Source organism: Miniopterus natalensis, chromosome 19 (genome assembly GCF_054644295.1).
Source record: "Miniopterus natalensis isolate mMinNat1 chromosome 19, mMinNat1.hap1, whole genome shotgun sequence".
In the NCBI taxonomy this organism is placed as follows: domain Eukaryota; kingdom Metazoa; phylum Chordata; class Mammalia; order Chiroptera; family Miniopteridae; genus Miniopterus; species Miniopterus natalensis.
In genome coordinates, this window is record NC_142099.1 from 30959248 (window position 1) to 30976994 (window position 17747).

The 17747-nt window shown below is 44.0% G+C and overlaps 1 protein-coding gene across 2 annotated transcripts; it reads left to right on the forward strand.

Moving 5' to 3' along the window:
* The first annotated feature begins 7116 nt into the window (after positions 1 to 7116).
* Positions 7117 to 12041, forward strand: RAB29 (RAB29, member RAS oncogene family). 2 transcript variants are annotated; one of them, XM_016215843.2, is made up of 5 exons: positions 7117 to 7429; positions 9320 to 9391; positions 10074 to 10255; positions 10571 to 10692; positions 10935 to 12041. In XM_016215843.2, the coding sequence occupies exons 1-5, from the start codon at positions 7306 to 7308 to the stop codon at positions 11044 to 11046; spliced, it is 612 nt and encodes a 203-aa protein (XP_016071329.1). In that variant the 5' UTR covers positions 7117 to 7305; the 3' UTR covers positions 11047 to 12041. The 2 variants fall into 2 exon arrangements, with proteins under 2 accessions (XP_016071329.1, XP_016071336.1); XM_016215850.2 differs by lacking the exon at positions 7117 to 7429 and having other exon boundaries at positions 9323 to 9391; positions 10079 to 10255.
* Positions 12042 to 17747: the final 5706 nt, after the last annotated feature.

The following is a 17747-nucleotide window of genomic DNA, read 5'->3' on the forward strand; positions in this document are numbered from 1 at the left end:
TCCTCTCTAGTCCCCCCTCCTCCCTCAGACGTGGAAAGGGGCCAAAGTGTGACAAGAAGTGAAATATCTCACCCTGGCCAGTGGTTAGAGCGTTGGCCTGTGCAATGAAAGGCTGAAGGTTCGAGTCCTTGTCAAGGGCATGTACCTGTGTTGCAGGTTCCATCCCTGGCCCCAGTTGGGGCCTGCGAGAGGCAACCAATCTATATGTCTCACATCAATGTTTCTCTCTCTTCCCTTCTCCCCTCCCTTTCCCCCTCCCCCCTCCATTGTCCCTAAAAGTCAATGAAAAAATATCCTCGGGTAAGGATTAACAAAAAGGAAAAAAGAAACATCCCCCCCACCCCCTGCAGTTTTAGCTCTGAATTACTGCTTTTATTTTGTTTTATTTTTTATTTTATTTTATTTTTTGTTTAAAATATTACAGATGTCCATTTTTCTCCCCAATGACCTATTCCACCCTGTCCCACCCCCCTTCCCAGTCCCTCTCCACACCATTGTCCATGTCCTTGGGTTGTACATATAGACATTTAAATTCTTTGGTTACTCTCTCCCCCTCTACCCACCCGCCCTCCTCTATCCCTCTGACATTTGTCAGTCTGATCCATGCTTCCACGTCATTGAATCTGTTTTGTTCATCAGTTTATTTTGTTCATTATATTCCACATATAAGTGAGATCGTGTGATGTTTGTCTTTCTCTGCCTGGCTTATTTCACTTAGCATAATATTCTCCAGGTCCTTCCATTACTGTCCCAAAGGGTACGAGATCCTCCTTCTTTACAGCTGCATAGTAGTCCCTGGTGTAAATGTCCCACAGCTTTTTTATCCACTCATCTACTGATGGGCACTTGGGCTGTTTCCGGATCTTAGCTATTGTAAACTGCGCTGCTATGAACATAGGGGTGGATATATTCTTTCTGATTAGTGTTTCAGGATTCTTAGGATATATTCCTAGAAGTGGGGTCACTGGGTCAAAAGGCAGCTCCATCTTTAATTTTTTGAGGAACCTCCATACTGTTTTCCACAATGGCTGCACCAGTCTGCATTCCCACCAGCAGTGTACTAGGGCTCCCCTTTCTCCACACCTTCACCAGCACATGTCATTTGTTTCGTTGATGGGAGCCATTCTGACAGGTGTGAAGTGACACCTCATTGTGGTTTTAATTTGCATCTCTGATGATTATCGACACTGAGCATTTTCTCTTGTGTCTCTTGACCATCTGTATGTCCTCTTTGGAGAAGCGTCTATTCAGGTCCTTTGCCCATTTCTTAATTGGGTTGTTTGTCTTCCTCTTGCTGAGTAGTATGAGTTCTTTGTACACTTTGGAAATTAGCACCTTATCAGATACATTCTTGGCAAATATGTTTTCCCAGGCCATGGGGTTCCTTTGTATTTTGAGGCTGTTTTCTTTTGCTGTGCAGAAGCTCTTTAGTTTGATGTGGTCCCATATGTTTATTTTTTCTTTTGAAGAAACATCTCTTAAAGACAGAGATGTATGATAGAAAACACATCAATCATTTACCAATGGTGCTCTGGGGCATAGGCCGGAAGCCAATGCAGTGGCCTTGCTCTCCACTCACTGACTCGGCCTCAGTTGGCATACTGTGCCAAGGGGTTAACATTCCATCCCTGCAGAGGCTTACAGCCTGCTTGGATCAAAATAATAATGGCTGTTACTTGTTGAATACTTACTATATGCCTTCACTATAAGCCCTTAGAAAATTTACAATTGACTGCAAAGGGTTTGGAGTCAGGCCTTAGTTCAAATCCCAGCTCTTCTGCTTGTGTTTGTGTGAGCTTGGGCAAGTTATTTACCCTCTCTGAGCTTTAGTTTCCTCATCTGTAGTGAAACTTATTTCCTTGGATTAATAGAATTCAATGAGATCATGCACATAAAGCACTAGGCACTGCCCAGCACATACTAAACCCCAAAATACTAGTCAATATTAAAGGGAGGGGGAGGGAGGCATTGACTGGGCAATGTTGGCACACTGACCGTAAGTGTAAATCAAGGGTGGCTACAGGAGCACGCAGATGGAAAGGACACTTAGCCAAGTCTTGAGGATCAGGGAAGTCTTGGAGGAAGCCGGGAAGAGCTAGAAAGTGGGAAAGTAAGCCTGGTTCTTTTGGGGACTACAAATAGTTCCAGGTGATGAGTTTGGAGAACAGAGGAGACAACACCAGACCTTATGAGGCAGACACACTTGTTTGTGACAAAGCAGAGTCACAATGAAGCCTCGTGCAGGGCTGTCTGACTCCAAAGGTAATGCTGGATCCACTGGGCCCAGGACACATCCCCATAGGATGCGACGAGTATATAGAGTTTACTGAATGCTGAGTACTATCCATCTCAGAAATCAGACTTTTTTCCAGCTTTATTGAGGTATAATTGACAAAACTATAACATATTTAAAGTGTATAAGGCAATGATTTGTTACACATCGTGAAAGGATTCCTCCGAGTCAATGAACACATCCATTACTCTACATGTTTACTCTCCCTCCTTTTTGTGGTGAGAACAATTAAGAAATCGCGTTTTATAACAAGCCTGGGCTCTAGTACTAACTCTTCAAAGCAGCAATATAATAACAAGTCTATTAAGGGTTAATGGAAAGAGGACAATTGCATGCTGATTATTTGTATAATGTTTTAATATACAGTATGTTACACTGTAGTATACTTTTAAATAATAGCCTCATTTACAACTTCAGAAGTATCTCTAATAATTGCAAAGTAGATATTATCCCCATTTTATGAGGGAGAAACTGAGGCTCAGAGGAGTCATCTGTCTTGCCCAAGGGCCTATATTCACACCCGATTTCTCGAAGCCCAGGCTTTCCCACCACGCAGGAAGCCGGATGGAACAGCTGGCCAAGGAGCCCCTAAATAGAGAACACAAAAACATTCCTGAAATGATCAGAAACACGGGGCCTGTTATCTTAGTTTTGTTCAGGGGACACCAATTACTGCAAAATGTTAATTGTCTACTGACATAGTATATTCCAGTGGACATTTGAAAACAGGCCTCCCTGGTGCCAGCCTATCTCTGATGATATTTTTGCAACCTAATTACAGGCAACACCGCCAGCCCTGAGATCAGCCAGCTGACAGTCTCCTCGAGTTCGCTCTTCTTCAGCTAAAATTCAGAAGCTGAGTAAAGCACAGTATATTACTGTTTACTGCACGATACTGTATTCTATTACAGTAACCGAATATAAGCTCCCAGGAAAATGTCTGGCTTCGAAAATTTTAAAAAAAATAAAATTTTAAACCCTAAAACTAGAAAACAGAAATGGCAAAAAAATAAGGACAGTTGCCCTGCCGGGCATGGCTCAGCAATTGAGCATCGACCTGGGGTCCAGGAGATCAGGGTTTGATTCCGGGTCAGGGCACATGCCCGGGTTGCGGGTTCGATCCCCAGTCGGGGAGTGCAGAGGCAGCCAATCAGTGACTCTTACCATTGATGTTTCTCTCTCTCCCTCTCCCTTCCTCTCTCTGAAATCAATAAAGGTCTATAAAATAAAATAAAATAATAAAATAAAATAATAATAAAATAAAATAAAATAAAATAAAAATTTTAAAAATAAAAGGGGGAGCCTATAAAGAGATGTGTGTAAAAGGAAATATTAACAGCTCTCTATTTTTGCAATAGAAAAAAACAAAAAAACAAAAAACTAACATAATTTGAAAGTTGGTTAAGTTAATGTCTAATCACTGGAGTGTACACCTGAAACTAACATAATAATGTATGTAAACTGTAATTGAAATTTTTTAAATGATTAATAAATAAATAGGTAAATAAAATACGTATACTCTTAAAAACAAACAAACAAGCAAAAAATTGGCTAAGGACTTGAATAATCATCTCTGAAGAAGACATACAAATGGCCAACAGGTATATGAAAAAATATTCAGCGTTACTAATCGTTAGGAAAATACAAATCAAAACCACAATGAGATATTACTTCACACCTGTCAGGATAGCTATTTTCAAAAAAGCAAAGATTACAAGTGTTGGCGAGGATGTGGAGAAATTGGAACCTTTGCACACTGTTGGTGGGAATTCAAAATGGTGTCGCCATTATGAAAAACAGTACGGAAGTCCCTCAGAAAATTCAAAATAAAACTACCTTATGACCTAGCAATCCCACTTCTGGGTATTTAACCAAGAAAATTGAAATCAGATCTCTAAGAGATCTCAGCACTCCCAAGTTAGCACTATTTACAACAGCCAATAAATGGAAACAACCTAAATGTCCATCAACAGATAAAGAAAAGTGGTACATGCATGCATGGAGTATTACTCAGCCTATAGAAAGGAAAAAATATGCAATAAGCAATAACATGGGTGAACCTTAAGGACATTGTGCCTAGTGAAACAACCAAGTCACAAAAAGACAACTACTACATGATTCCACTTAGATGAGGCATCTAAGATAGTCAAATTTGGCACACTCCCCTCTCTGTGGCACCCCGGGGCCTTTCCCTTCCTCCTGTCCTCTTCCCCAGGGGAATCACCTTTGCCAACCTCTCTCCTAAGCTCCAAGAGCTCTTCTTTTCTCTCTGTAACTTGTTTCCTTAACCTGTTTCTTCTATGGCTCACTTTTATTACCTATGTAACTTTCTAAATAAACTTTCCCTTATAACTTGAAAAATAAATAAATAAAATAGTCAAATTTATAGAATCAAAGAGTGGAATAGTGGTTGTTAAGAGCTGTGTTTCAGTTAAACAAAATGAGTAAAGCCTGGAGAACTGCTATACAACATTGTACCCATATTGCACACTTTAAAATTTGTATCTTTCTGCCTTAACCGTTCTTGCTCAGTGGTTAGAGCCTCGATTCTGGTCAAGGGCACATACCTTTGTTTCGAGTTTGATCCCCAGTCCTGGTCCAGGTGTGTGCAGGAGGCAGCCAATCAATGTGTCTCTCTCACATCGATGTCTCTCTCCCCCCCCCTCCACTCTCTCTGAAAAGCAATGGAAAAAATTTCCTCGGGTGAGAATTTTTTAAAGAAAAATGTTTCTTTCTGTATTATATTGCACACTTCAAAATTTGTTAAGAGTGTAAATCTTATGTTTAGTGTTCCTCCTACAATAAAATAAATTTTTAAAAAATGCTTGAGGTCTGAAGTCTGAGTGAAGGGAAGATGAGGCCAGTGACAGAAATAGGGAAGCTGAGAAAAGGAGCTGTTTTTGTGGGGTTGTAGTGAGAAAAAGGTTGTGGAAGGACTTCCAAGCAGATGTACCTTTATGGCAGTTGAACATAATTGATCGGCAATAAAGATATAAATAAAGCTTGGCTGGCATGGCTCAGTGGTTGAGCATCGACCTATGATCCAGGAGATCGGGGTTCAATTCCTGGTCAAGGCACATGCCTGGATTTTGGGCTCAACCCCCAGTAGAGGGCGTACAGGAGGCAGCTGATCAAGAACTTTCTCATCATTGGTGTTTCTCTCTCTCTCCCTCTTCCTTCCTCTCTCTGAAATCAATAAAAATATACTAAAAAGAAAAAAAGAGATAAAGTCAAGACTCAGATATTTGAGGCCAACTGCAATTTACTAAATAAAGAGTTTAAAGGACAATCAGCTCAGGGACCTAGAATTAAGCCTAAGGAAATACTTAGGGGGTGATGGGATGGAAAGAAACCATGAAGGAAAAAGATGATCATCAGAAAAATAGAGCGTAAACGAGAAAGAACAGTGTCACGAAGCCATGCGAGAAACAAATTTCAAAGAGTGGTCAACTATGTCAAAGCCAATGAGGATTGAGAAAAGACCATTGGAAAGAGGTCTGAGACATCCTGGAATATGAGTAGCCCAGCCTGACCTCCCCTCCCTGGGTAACAAACATTTTGAGCTAAGTAACTTGTGAGCCATGCTGATGTTCCTTCTTCACAAAAGAAAGTGGCAGCCTCTCTGTCAGGAAACCTGGGCAGGGCTCTTTTCCCATGGCCCTGCTGCTTTCTCTGCCATTCCTGAGAAAGGCATGGGAAATGGGGCTTAGTTTCCTTGCCATGAAGATCATTATCCCCTTAACTCTTACCTAAACGGCAGGCGGGTCAAAAAAGTCGCAGGCTGAAAAATTAAAATTGTTTGCAAAACTACAGTTTGTTATTCATGAGCAACAAACAGAAGCAACAAACAGAGGAGGGTGCCCAGTGCACTCCAATTAGCTTCCAACTCAGATGATATATGAATAGCACAGCTAGACTGGGGACTGTGGAAGCGAAAATGACAAACTGCCTCTTGTTTTCTATCTTTACTGCTGTGGCTAGTTACTAAATGTTAATAACTTACATGAACAGCGTGGGCTTTTGTAAGGGTCGATCTCGTGATCAAGTGTCCCTGAACTTGACTGATAGGATTTTGGGGTCAGGAGGGAAATGTAAGAAGAGTTGGCTTTTATCATGTCCACAAGATCCTGGGTTTGTGTACCTAAGTGAAAGAATAGGAAATGGACTTTACTTGGAGCACGGGGGATGAGGCTTGAGCTTTTATTAGTGGAATAATTTATGGAATGTGTAGAATAATTTTTAATCTTTGCTCCAGAAAACCTTTAAAGATAATGAGAAGCCTATCTGAGGACAGATTTAGGCAGGTGAGATCATGTCGAATAAACCCCTCTTAAGAATCTTTTCTATTCCGGAATTGTTTTAAAATAAGATTCCGAAAGTTGAAGGAGTTGGAAAACCTTGAAACTACGTTTTTTAAAAAGCAGTACTGCATAAACTACAGTTCCCAGGAGGTGTCGCGGGCGAGCCTCCGCGCTCGACTGGCTCTCTTCGCGGCGAGGTAAGCTGGGAAATGTAGTTCTCCAAGCGACCCTGCACGTGACGCTCGCGGAGCGGACGGGGGGGGGGGGGGGCCGCGCCTGCTCGCGCCGGGGTGTGAAGGTGTGAACCGCTCCTTCCCCAGACTTTGTTTTTGTTCAGCGGAGGGAAGGTTCCCATCTTCTGGCCCGACCCGGGAAGTGAGGTGGCCGGCGTTAGTCGCTCGCCGGAGCTGCTCCGGGGAAGTCCCGGCCTCATTCCGTTTCTCGGCAGCCGGGCCGCGGGGAGAGAAGGTGCGACCCGCCGGGGGCCCGGAGCTCGCGCCCTGGGTCCCGCGCCCCACCCAGGCTGCGGCCGCGCGCGGAGGAAGCGCGTAAAGGTTGAGCGCAGTTTCCCTTTTTGCTTTCTCGTCGGAGCGGCCCCAGCAGCCTGGGGGCGGAATGCCGAACTTCAGCTCGGCGGCGGCCGGGAGCCAACGGGGTTAAAACCCGCGATCCCGCCGCCTCCCGCCTCGCTCCACGGCCGCGCCGCTCGCCATGGGCAGCCGCGATCACCTGTTCAAAGTGCTGGTGGTGGGGGACGCCGCGGTGGGCAAGACGTCCCTGGTGCAGAGATATTCCCAGGACAGCTTCAGCAGACACTACAAGTCCACGGTGGGAGGTGAGACGGGGCGGGCAGGAGGCCGGGACCGCGGGCTCGGCGGCGGACTCCAGGGGGGTGGCAGCTGGGGATTTGCCGTCGCCGGGTCCTTCCTCGGGTCAGGAAGTGGGTGTCCGGGATCCCAGAGGGAATAGTTGCCGGGCGTCCGGTTTGCATGCCTGTTGGCGGTTTCCCCGGGTAGGCTTTCCCAGCCCGAGCTGACTGCCTGGAAGGAGATGGGGGCGAAGGTGTGAAGATGAGACGTGGGGAAGGGAGGAGGGGAACGTGAGCGAGTGCGTTCCGCGAGGGAACGCTGACCTCAGGCCCCTTCCTCCAGGCAGCCCTCCGAGCGGTCACGGGCAAATCTCTAGGACCAGCCGAGGCAGCTGGGACCCCGTGGAGGGCCCGGTGAGATGCCAGCTGGGGCCGCTGTCCTGCCTGGGTGAAGGAGCAGAAAGGCATTTAAGCTGGCCTGGCTTTGTTTGGGGGGGCGCCTGCGTGGGAGAGACGGGAGGCCACGCAATCGGATGCTGATCAGGGCTGATGAGCTGTGTGTTTGTTGTCCGTTGATTGCTTAAATAAAGGCAACCTAGGAATTCTTCAGGAATCTGAAATACACCACTTTTCTGGCCTATCTTCCCACCCCCTTTTCTCTCAAACTGGGTTAGGGAGGAAGGAAGAGAACACCTTAAGAGTTCATTCGCTTCTTTCTAGGTGTAATCTTTGGACTGTTTTTTTCAGAAGTAGGAATGCCTTTTTGTTAATAGGAGATGCTTAGCTGGGCAGAGCTGGCAAAGGGGGAGAGTAACAAACGTTTATCTCCATTAAAAAAAAACTTTTGTTTTTAAAGGAAAAATCTTGCACAAATGTAAATTTTGAAAATGTGTGCTGGTATCCCTTACGGAATTTTAAACTGTCAACAAGCATTTACAAAGCAATTAAAACAATCCTCTGTAAGAACATCCAGCAAAATAAAGGTTTAAAGTTTCAAAGCCGGTTGCCTACCCACTCTGCCCCCTACACACTCATACATAATTTGAGGGTCCCTATTTCATGGATTTAGTTTAAAAGTGTCCCACTAGTTTTTAGCAATTGCTCTGGTTTTCCTTTAGTAAAGAATATAAGTGACTCTGGCTAATTTTTTTTCAGTGTTTATTCTAAATTTTTCCTAGCTTTATTTTTGTCGCAGATGTGGAAGAATATATTTTCAAACCTCAAAAATATCCTATTTCTCTCCTTACCCAAAAGCCCTTCCCCTGGCATTGAGCCTTAAGTCGTGGGTCTCAACATCTGCATATGTTGCAGTGGGTTCCTGCACAGCTCTTCAGCATCATCCATGCAGTGTCTTCTTTCTAGGAATCCTCTGGGACCTTGTCACTCTGTCCCATTCCTGCCCAAGATAATTCCTACAGCCTCTTGGAGGTGTAGACTTCCCCAAAGGGTGTGTCTTTATCATAATGCAATTGGATTAGAAACCAAGAGTGAAATTGAATGTAGAAGAGGCAAAAGCCACCACACTTACTTCATTTCCCCCTTGTACTCTATCACCCCTTCCCTGAGAAAACCCCCTAAATCTCCCAGAAACTATTGAACTTGAGATTAGTAATTGTTTTCATAATTACCCCTACCCTCCTATCTCCAGCCTTAGAGACAAGTAGTATCAAATAAATTGGTTTGACAAGAGAGTAAAAGCTAAAGACTCCCATCTGAGAGTGAGTATGAATGAGCTGTCCCATCCTTAACATATGAGTGAGTGTGAACTCAGCTCATTGAGGGCCTACAAATTAAATGAATAAGTAAATAAATAGGAGTTGTGTATCCGTAGTGTTGTAACTGAATATTTGATCTGAGGTTTTCCGTGGATTGTTTAAAGATAAATTGTACTCAACTCTATTATACGTATATTTTCAGTGGATTTCGCTCTGAAGGTTCTCCAGTGGTCTGACTCAGAGATTGTGAGGCTCCAGCTGTGGGATATTGCAGGTAGGCTGGGAAGATTGGTTAGGAACAAAGGAAGAAGTTTTGGCTTAACCTGCTAGCTCCCAGAGAAAAAGTGGGACAGTAAAACCAGAAATTTTTTCTTGAAGCTGGAATGATTGAGCTGCTCTGAGGATGCATGAACTGAATAGACATAGAACTTTTGTAGATGTTTTCTGCAGATGTCTTGCCCTGAATAAATGTAAAGTAGTCTCTGTGTGGGTGGAGGGGCTGGCAAGGTGGTGGATTGTCCAGGCCATAGGTGGATGCTCCCCCAGCAGGGTGAGGATACTTTGTCTAGGTTTTCAGCTAACTTTGGTGAGAAACAAACTACCCAGAAAATAAAGACAATAATAATAGCTGTTAATGTGTCAAGCACTATTCTAAACATTTCAGATTCACCGACTCATTAATCCCAGCAACGACCCTATAATAAAGCTACTGCTTCTGTCCCGACTTTACAGATGGGAAATATTTAGCCATTGAAAGCTTGACTTGTCCAAAGTCACACAGATGGTAAATGATAGAGCAGGGATTTGAACTTGGACAGTCTGGGTACAGAATCTGGACTCACCCACCATCCATACTGCCTTCTCTCCCACAACGAAGGTAGAAAGGGCAGGGTGTTGAGGGGGTTCTGGGACTGGTTCTCAGGATCACCTTCTAGAGAACTCTCCTCTCCTCCCAGGGCAGGAGCGCTTCACATCTATGACACGACTATACTATCGAGATGCCTCTGCCTGTGTTATTATGTTTGACGTTACCAATGCCACTACCTTCAGCAACAGCCAGAGATGGAAACAGGACCTGGACAGCAAGCTCACACTGCCCAATGGAGAGCCTGTGCCCTGCCTGCTCTTGGCCAATAAGGTACATGGTCAATCTAGGAAAATGGCCCCTGGCCTCAGTCTGTGGGGGGAGAGCAAGCTATCCAAAATGCTCTTGGTTGCTTGTTGTCAAAGAGCACCTTCCCTTCTCAAGCTGGCAGAATCATCTCTACCTCCTTTCAAGGGATGTTGAAATGTTCTTTGGGAGGTTCCTTCCCTTTGAAGGGAATGTGGAATGTAGATTTTAGATGCTGCTGTTCTTAGCCATTGGTGGAAAGGTTTTAAATCCACAGATCTCTGAACTGCGTTCCTGTTCCCAGGGAGTTTATGATGTTGCCCTTTTTACTGTCTTTGCCAGTGTGATCTGTCCCCTTGGGCAGTGAGCCGAGACCAGGTTGACCGTTTCAGCAAGGAAAATGGGTTCACGGGTTGGACAGAGACATCAGTCAAGGAGAACAAAAATATTAATGAGGCCATGAGGTGAGTCGCTCTGGGCACACAGATGTACCCTTCTTCCCTTTGCTTGTTTCTGAGCAAATAGGAACAGACTGACCACTGGAATGCCAGCTTCTGAAGGTCAGGGATGCTGTCCTCTTTCCTGAGATGACTGGGGACAAACCTTGTGGCTTTGCTGAATGCCATTGGGTGTTAAGACAGACAGTGTCTGCTGTCCCTCCCTTTCCTCAGTCCAGCTTTTCAAGCAGATTTTTCATTGTTTCCAGAGTCCTCATCGAGAAGATGATGAGCAATTCCAGGGAAGATACGTCTCTGTCCACCCAGGGGAACTACATCAACCTACAAAGCAAGCCCTCCTCCTCTTGGGGCTGCTGCTAGGAGGAGTACGCTTGTTTTCCCTCCAGGTTCTAAGTCCTTCCCTTTGGTTGCCCACCCAGTGGTTTTATTAAGTGCATTTGAACTGCCTCCTGCTGACCGTCTAGTAAGGAGGGCCAGCGTCACGGAGAAAAGACACTTGGGACCCATGTGCATTTTTGCATCTCCTGCAACTAGGTTCTTAGTTGCTGCTGGCTCATGTGGCCAAGTTAGTGCCTTTTTTCTGTTTTTATTGAAGTTATTGGGGTGACACTGGTTAACAAAATGAAACAAGTTTCAGGTGCCTAATTCTACAACGCATCATCTGTACAGTTAGTGCCTTTTGTATAAGATCATCTCATTGCTCAATTTGTGTTCTGGGGTTTTGTGGGAAGGATTACAAATCAGTATCTGTGTTTTAAGGATCATAATTCTCAGCTGCTTGTAAGCTTGTTTTGCCATCTGATGTATGTTGAGATATCAATCTGATATGACTTCAGATTGAAAGGAAAATGAGATCAAAGGTCATTTCCCAAATTCCTTCTCGGTCGTGGCTTTCAGATACTTTCTGTGCTGGACTTTTCATTTAAACACCTGATTCAGAAATGCAGGAGTGGAATTTGATATCTTTGGGTTTGGGGCTACTGGAGGTGACCCAAAAGTCACTGTATTTTTGAAGCTTCTAAAGTCATAATTAGCTTTCTCTTTTCTTGGCTTCAAGAACAGTCAAGCTTGCCCTGACCGATGCGGCTCAGTTGGCTAGAGCATCATCCTGTGCACCAGAAGTTCTCAAGTTCAGTTTCCGGTTAGGGCGCATGCCTAGGTTGTGAGTTTGGTCCCCACTCAGGGCACATGTAGGAGGGAAGAGGCCATCGATGTTTCTCTCTCTTTCTCTTTCTCTCTCCCTCCCTCCCTTCCTTCCTCTCTCTAAAAAAATACCAGTCAAGCTTTTAAACTGTCTTGTGTGATGGGAGCATTTCTTTCCACAAAGAAATTACTTCTCACATTCCGGTGGTCTAATTGCCTCCCTGCCAGTAGGGTAGGGGCTGGGTTTACAGTTTCTGGGTTGATGTCTTCATGCATAATGCTCCAAGTGGTGCCCAGTTGTCTGTTTCTTGCAGCTCTGGGACTCCAAATGGGAGAAGAGGGAGAAGTTAATAGAAAAAAGCCTGTGGAGCAACTTGCTTATGAGTAATCTGGGTGGCTAGCACTTAACAGCCACAGGAAACAGATATTATGTACAGACCTTCGCTTGGGGTTGGGAGTAGATAGGAAATCATTAGCTAATTTAAGTGCTAAGTCAGGTAGGGTTTTTAGTATCAAATCACTTCTAGACAGTTTAATTTGTTAAATTCTCAAAGGATGGTGATTTATAACCTACCCAGAGTTGTGAATATTCTTAGTGAACTCAGAGGGCTAGAGTTCTTTGAGAGACACTTATCTAAAGTCTTAAGTCAATGGTTCCCAAGCCCAACTGGTCATCTCTACCTTATATGTGGAATATAATGAACAAAATAAACTGACAAACAAAATAGATCCAGACACATGGAAACATGAAACAGACAGATCTTAGAGGGAACGGGGGGGCGGGAGGTGGAGGGTGGGAAGATATTAATCAAAGAACTTATATGCATGACCCTTGGACACAGACAATAGTATGGTGAACACCTGGGGTGGGAGCGGGAGTGGGGTGGAGGGGGTCAATGGGGGGGGAGGAAGGCATCTGTAATTCTTTCAACAATAAAGATAAATTAAAAAAAAAAAATTTCTGGGTCCCAACCTCAAACTACTGAATCAAAATTTCTACAGGTGCCTGGCTGGCTGTGGCTCAGCTATTGAACATCAACCTAGGATCCAGGAGATCGAGGTCTGATTCCCGGTTGAGGCACATGCCCAGGTTGTGGGCTCCATCCGTGGTCAGGGGTGGGCAGGAGGCAGCCAATCAATGATGACTCTCTTCTCATTGATGTTTCTATCTCTCCCTCTCTCTGAAATCAATAAAGATAAATTTTTTTTTGAAATTTTCCAAGGGTAAAGTCTGGGAATTTATTTTTCAAAGCTTCCCAGGTGATTCTGATCAGCCTGGTCTGAAAGCCATTGCTGGAGAACTTGGAAAAGACGCTGAGACCAGCCTTCCTGTTGAAGCGGTCCTGGGCTGCTGCTCGCTCAAGGGATCCTGACGCACACCAGCCTATAAAACCACTGCCCTGAGCAGAGGTCAGAGGCCAGTATCAGAAAGAGAGGAAGGGCCAAGCCCTCAGTAGTTTGTTTATTTGTCTGTGTTTGTTTTTAGTACCAATTATTATAACTTTTGCACAACCTTTTGAGACCTTGAAGTTCTCTTCTGTATTAACCTTTTCAGGTAGGGTTTTTATTACAGTGATTCTGAAGACAATAGCGGGTTAACAAATCCCTTTATATGAGAAGAATATCGATTTTATGCACTGGTTTGAACCCCAGCAATGTCATAAATAAATGGGAAATAAGTCTTGTATTCATGGTAGTTACTGGCCTTTAGTGTGAGTTTGTTGAAGTGTTAGTCTGTGTTGATGGTTCAAGAGTGTTGTGGAGGTGGAGACTTTCTTTTTTAATATGTCTTTATTGATTTCAGAGAGAGGAAGGGAGAGGGAGAGAGAGAGAGAAACATCAATGATGAGAAAGTTGTCATTGATCGGCCACCTCCTGCACGCCCCCAACTGGGGATGGAGCCCGCAACCCGGGCATGTGCCCTGACTGGGAATCGAACCTTGATATCCTGGATCCTAGATCAGCGCTCAACCACTGAGCCTTGCCTGGCCAGGCGAGACTTTATTTTTTAAATACCTTTTTAGGTGGGGAGTGGGGTGGGGAGAGATTACTCAAAGAACTTAGATGCATATATGCTAGACCTATGGACACAGACAATAGTGTGGAGAAGGCCTGGGGGGCCGGGGGGTGGATGCCGGGTAGAGGGGATCAATGGGGGGAAATGGGGGCATCTGTAATACTTTCAACAATAAATTTTTTAAAAAAATGAAAATAAATGCTTTTCTGCTTATCTGTTAATTTACTAGTACGAGTTGCCTAGTTCCAATTCCATACTTGATGTAACATTCCAAATACTGCTTGGAAATGTGACCATTTTAAAAATTTGGACACTCTTTCTTTTCGCATTTGCTGACTCAAGATACAGCTGCCTTTTCAAGCATTGCTAGAAGCTGGCCTGCCAGCCCTCCTGGATTTTCTCTCCCAATTGGTGAAAATTATAGGCCTGAAACTAATTAAAGAAGAAATTGAAACATAGCTAATTCCTTCTATGTCCCTATCCATAAACAAAAGGGACAAGGAAGAAGAAGATATTTACATGATTTAAAATATGATTATTACACTAAAAATAATTAGATCCTATCATTTGGATGCCACCTCTCAGGTAAAATTGTTTGAAACATGGAACTGTTGTAGCCCTTCCCTAGAGAAGTTCCCGTATTTGAGACAAGATGTCCCTCCAACCACTCAGCTGGTCTATGGCCCAAAAGAAAACAAACATTCCCTGTACAATGTTCTAAAAGACCCAAGGAAGGGCTGAGAATAGAGCTGTGGGATTGTGACTGTCATGGCTTTCTGCTCTGGACAGAATAGCTAAGTGACCAAACAAGCAGAGAAAGAGAGACCACAGGTCAAGGGAGGCCCCCCAGCAGTAAGTGAGGGTTTGCTCTTTTGTTACTACTAGTGAGCCAAATTTACTTCAAGGGATTTCCCTACTTCACTTTCCCGACCTGTTGCTAAAGAATGTTGGGTTCCTCATTATTTCCAGATTTAACTCTTCTGTCCTCAGGACAGTGTCACATCTTACATGAGGCTTTCCTTATTGTCTTCTGCAGGCAGTGGCCAGCTTTTGACATGATCTAAGGCCATGGTTGAAAGATGTAAGAATCTCCACGGTGTTCTATAAAATCCATTGGCCAGATTGCCCAAAGAAGTTTTCCCTCCATCCCTCTTGGTTCACTATGTGTAGGAAGTCTTCAGCTGTATGAGTGACTTGTTTATTAAAGCCAAGTCTCCAAACCTACAAGTTGCATTAGGCAGGAAGCCACTCGAAAATGATGTGTGTTCTAAAGAACTATACATGTATTTTTAATTCAGCCATAAATACCGAAGACTTGAAACTATATCTACATATGACTTTCATTGTTATTAGAAAAAACCTACCGTCTTTTTGGCTTTCAAACATAATCTGAATTCTCTCAAGTTTTATCTGCAGAGCTTCAGTATAATAATGCTATTGCTCTGTATTAGGGTACTCCAGGGAAAGAGACTAATAAGAGAATATTTACATATAAAGGGATTTACTATAAGGAATTGGCGTATACAATTATGGAGGCTGACAAGTCTAAAAGCTACAGACCTGATATCCCAGTTAAAGTCCCAAGGCTGGCAGGCTGGAAAAAGCTGATACTTCAGTCCAAAGGCCATCAGGCAGGAGGATTCTTGCTTACACAACACGGGGTCAACTGTTTTACTCTTTTTAGGCCTTCAGCTGATTGGATGAGACCCACCCAAACTGCAGAGAGCAATCAGCTTTACTCAGACTACTGAGTAAGCTCATCCAAATACACCCTCAAAGAAACAACCAGAATAACATTTGACCAAATATCTGGGTAGCCCAGTCAAGTTGACGCATAAAATTAACCATCCCATGGCCCTAGCCGGTTTGGCTCAGTGGTTAGAGCATTGGCCCGCAGACTGAAGGGTCCTGGGGTCAAGGGCACGGACCTCGGTTGCAGGTTCGATCCCAGTCGGGGCCCGTGCAGGAGGCAACCTATTGATGTCTGTCTGTCTGTCTCTCTCTCCCCCGCCCTTCCACTCTCTCTGAAAAGCAATGGAAAAATATCCTCAGGTGAGGATTCAAAAACAAACAGAAACAAAATAAAACTATCACATGCACGGAATAGTACTTTAGGTGCTCTTCTGGTACCTTTTCTTCACATTTTAGTTTGATTCATACCCAAGGTGCATCTGATTAGGAATTAGTGCGGGACAGAGGCCAAAGCAGACAGGGGGAGGAGGGAGAGGAGGCAGGCTTTTTAGGATTTATCACGACATGAGGAGGGTGGCACTGGGTACCAATGTCTGCTTTAGTATTCAGTTCTTCCCTCAGATATGTGAGAGTGCGTGCTTCTTACACTATCTTGGAAATAAAGCAAACAGTTCTTCCCATTTTACATTTGAGGGGACAAATGTCTCTAAATTTGACTGTCTGAAAGGCAGCTGGTTGAATCTGTAATAAAGCCAAGACGTAACTGCAAGTCGTTTAATTCCCCATCTTCATTCTGTCCCTTAGGTTTCCGGGGAGCATTTAACCTGGAAAACCTGTTTTAGAAAATAAGCTCAGAGAGTTAGAGAAATGGAGCTGACCCCTTTTGGGTTCAAAACTCTTGATTTGTGTTAGATCTTGAGACCGTGTTCATGTGTGGAATAGAGAGTGTGTGTAATTAAAATTGGAGCCAAAGTAAATGCAGTTTGGAGAGCATGCAGTATAGAAATATCGTAAGATGCTTAACTGACAAGTTCCACTTACCTTAGCATGTCACCAAAATTCAGTGACCGTCATTTAATTTTGAATATCAGCTCTCTTGTTTCCAAGTACAGGGAGTGTTGCCATAGACCAAGTATTCTGAGCAGTTCACATAGGTTATTTTTATTTTCCCAATGGCGCTATGATATATATAACTAAGGAAACTGAGGCGCAAAAAATCAAGGCTACTCAAGGTGAGACAGCTACCAAGTGGCAAAACTGATTTTAAAGCTTAAGTAGTGTGACCCCAGAAACTGAGCCCTTTACTACGATACACTGCCTCCCATTTTGTCTGTGTGTGTTTTAGTGGTGGCATCCTTGAAGTTTTTCCATATAACAATTTTTCAGTATGGTGGAAACAAAGAGTAATTTATTAAATGGGCATACAGGTATTCTAATACCTTATAATAATTTTAAAAAATTCTTTTTAATACTCACCCAAGGAGTGAGGGTATTTTTTCCATTGATTTTTAAAGAGTAGAAGGGGGGGGTAGGGAGAAAAGAAAGAAACATCGATGAGAAAGAGACACATTAATTGGTTGCCTCCCACAAGTGGCCCGACTGGGGGCGGGGATGGAACCTGCAAGAAAGAAAGATTTCTTAAAGGGAAATAGGACTAGATACGAATTGAGGAAGAGGTGGGATAAGATTAAGGGTTGGGAAGAAAGGGAGTTTCGAATTCTTACAGAAGTTTGAGAAGTCGCCAGTAGGCCAAAGGGCTCATACTGCAGGGTGGTGAGAAATGAGATTAGAAAGATTGACAGATTGTATAGGTCACTGGTTAATTATGCCACTGGTAGTGGCATACCTACCATGTGCCAGGTAGTCTATTACATGCATGGATGAAGGCCTGGAGAAAAGAAGGTTCCTGCCCATGAATGGCAGTCCAGAAGGGAGTCGGCTAGGGAGGGCCGAGTCTACTTCTTTTAGGGATGGAGGACTGGAGGGAGGTCAAGAAAAGCCTCCTGAAGATAGGGGACTTCCACTGGGTAAGTGTCGCCAACTTGGAGGACTACAAGAGGAAATAAATGCATCTTAGACAGTAGACAGAGGAAAGTAAATAAAGGCATGGGGTCATGCAGTAAATAGCTGAGTTTGCTCAGAGAACAGTGGATGTTCACACAACTAGCTGGAGATGCCAGGGGGTGGAAGAGGGGACTGTGAGAAAATA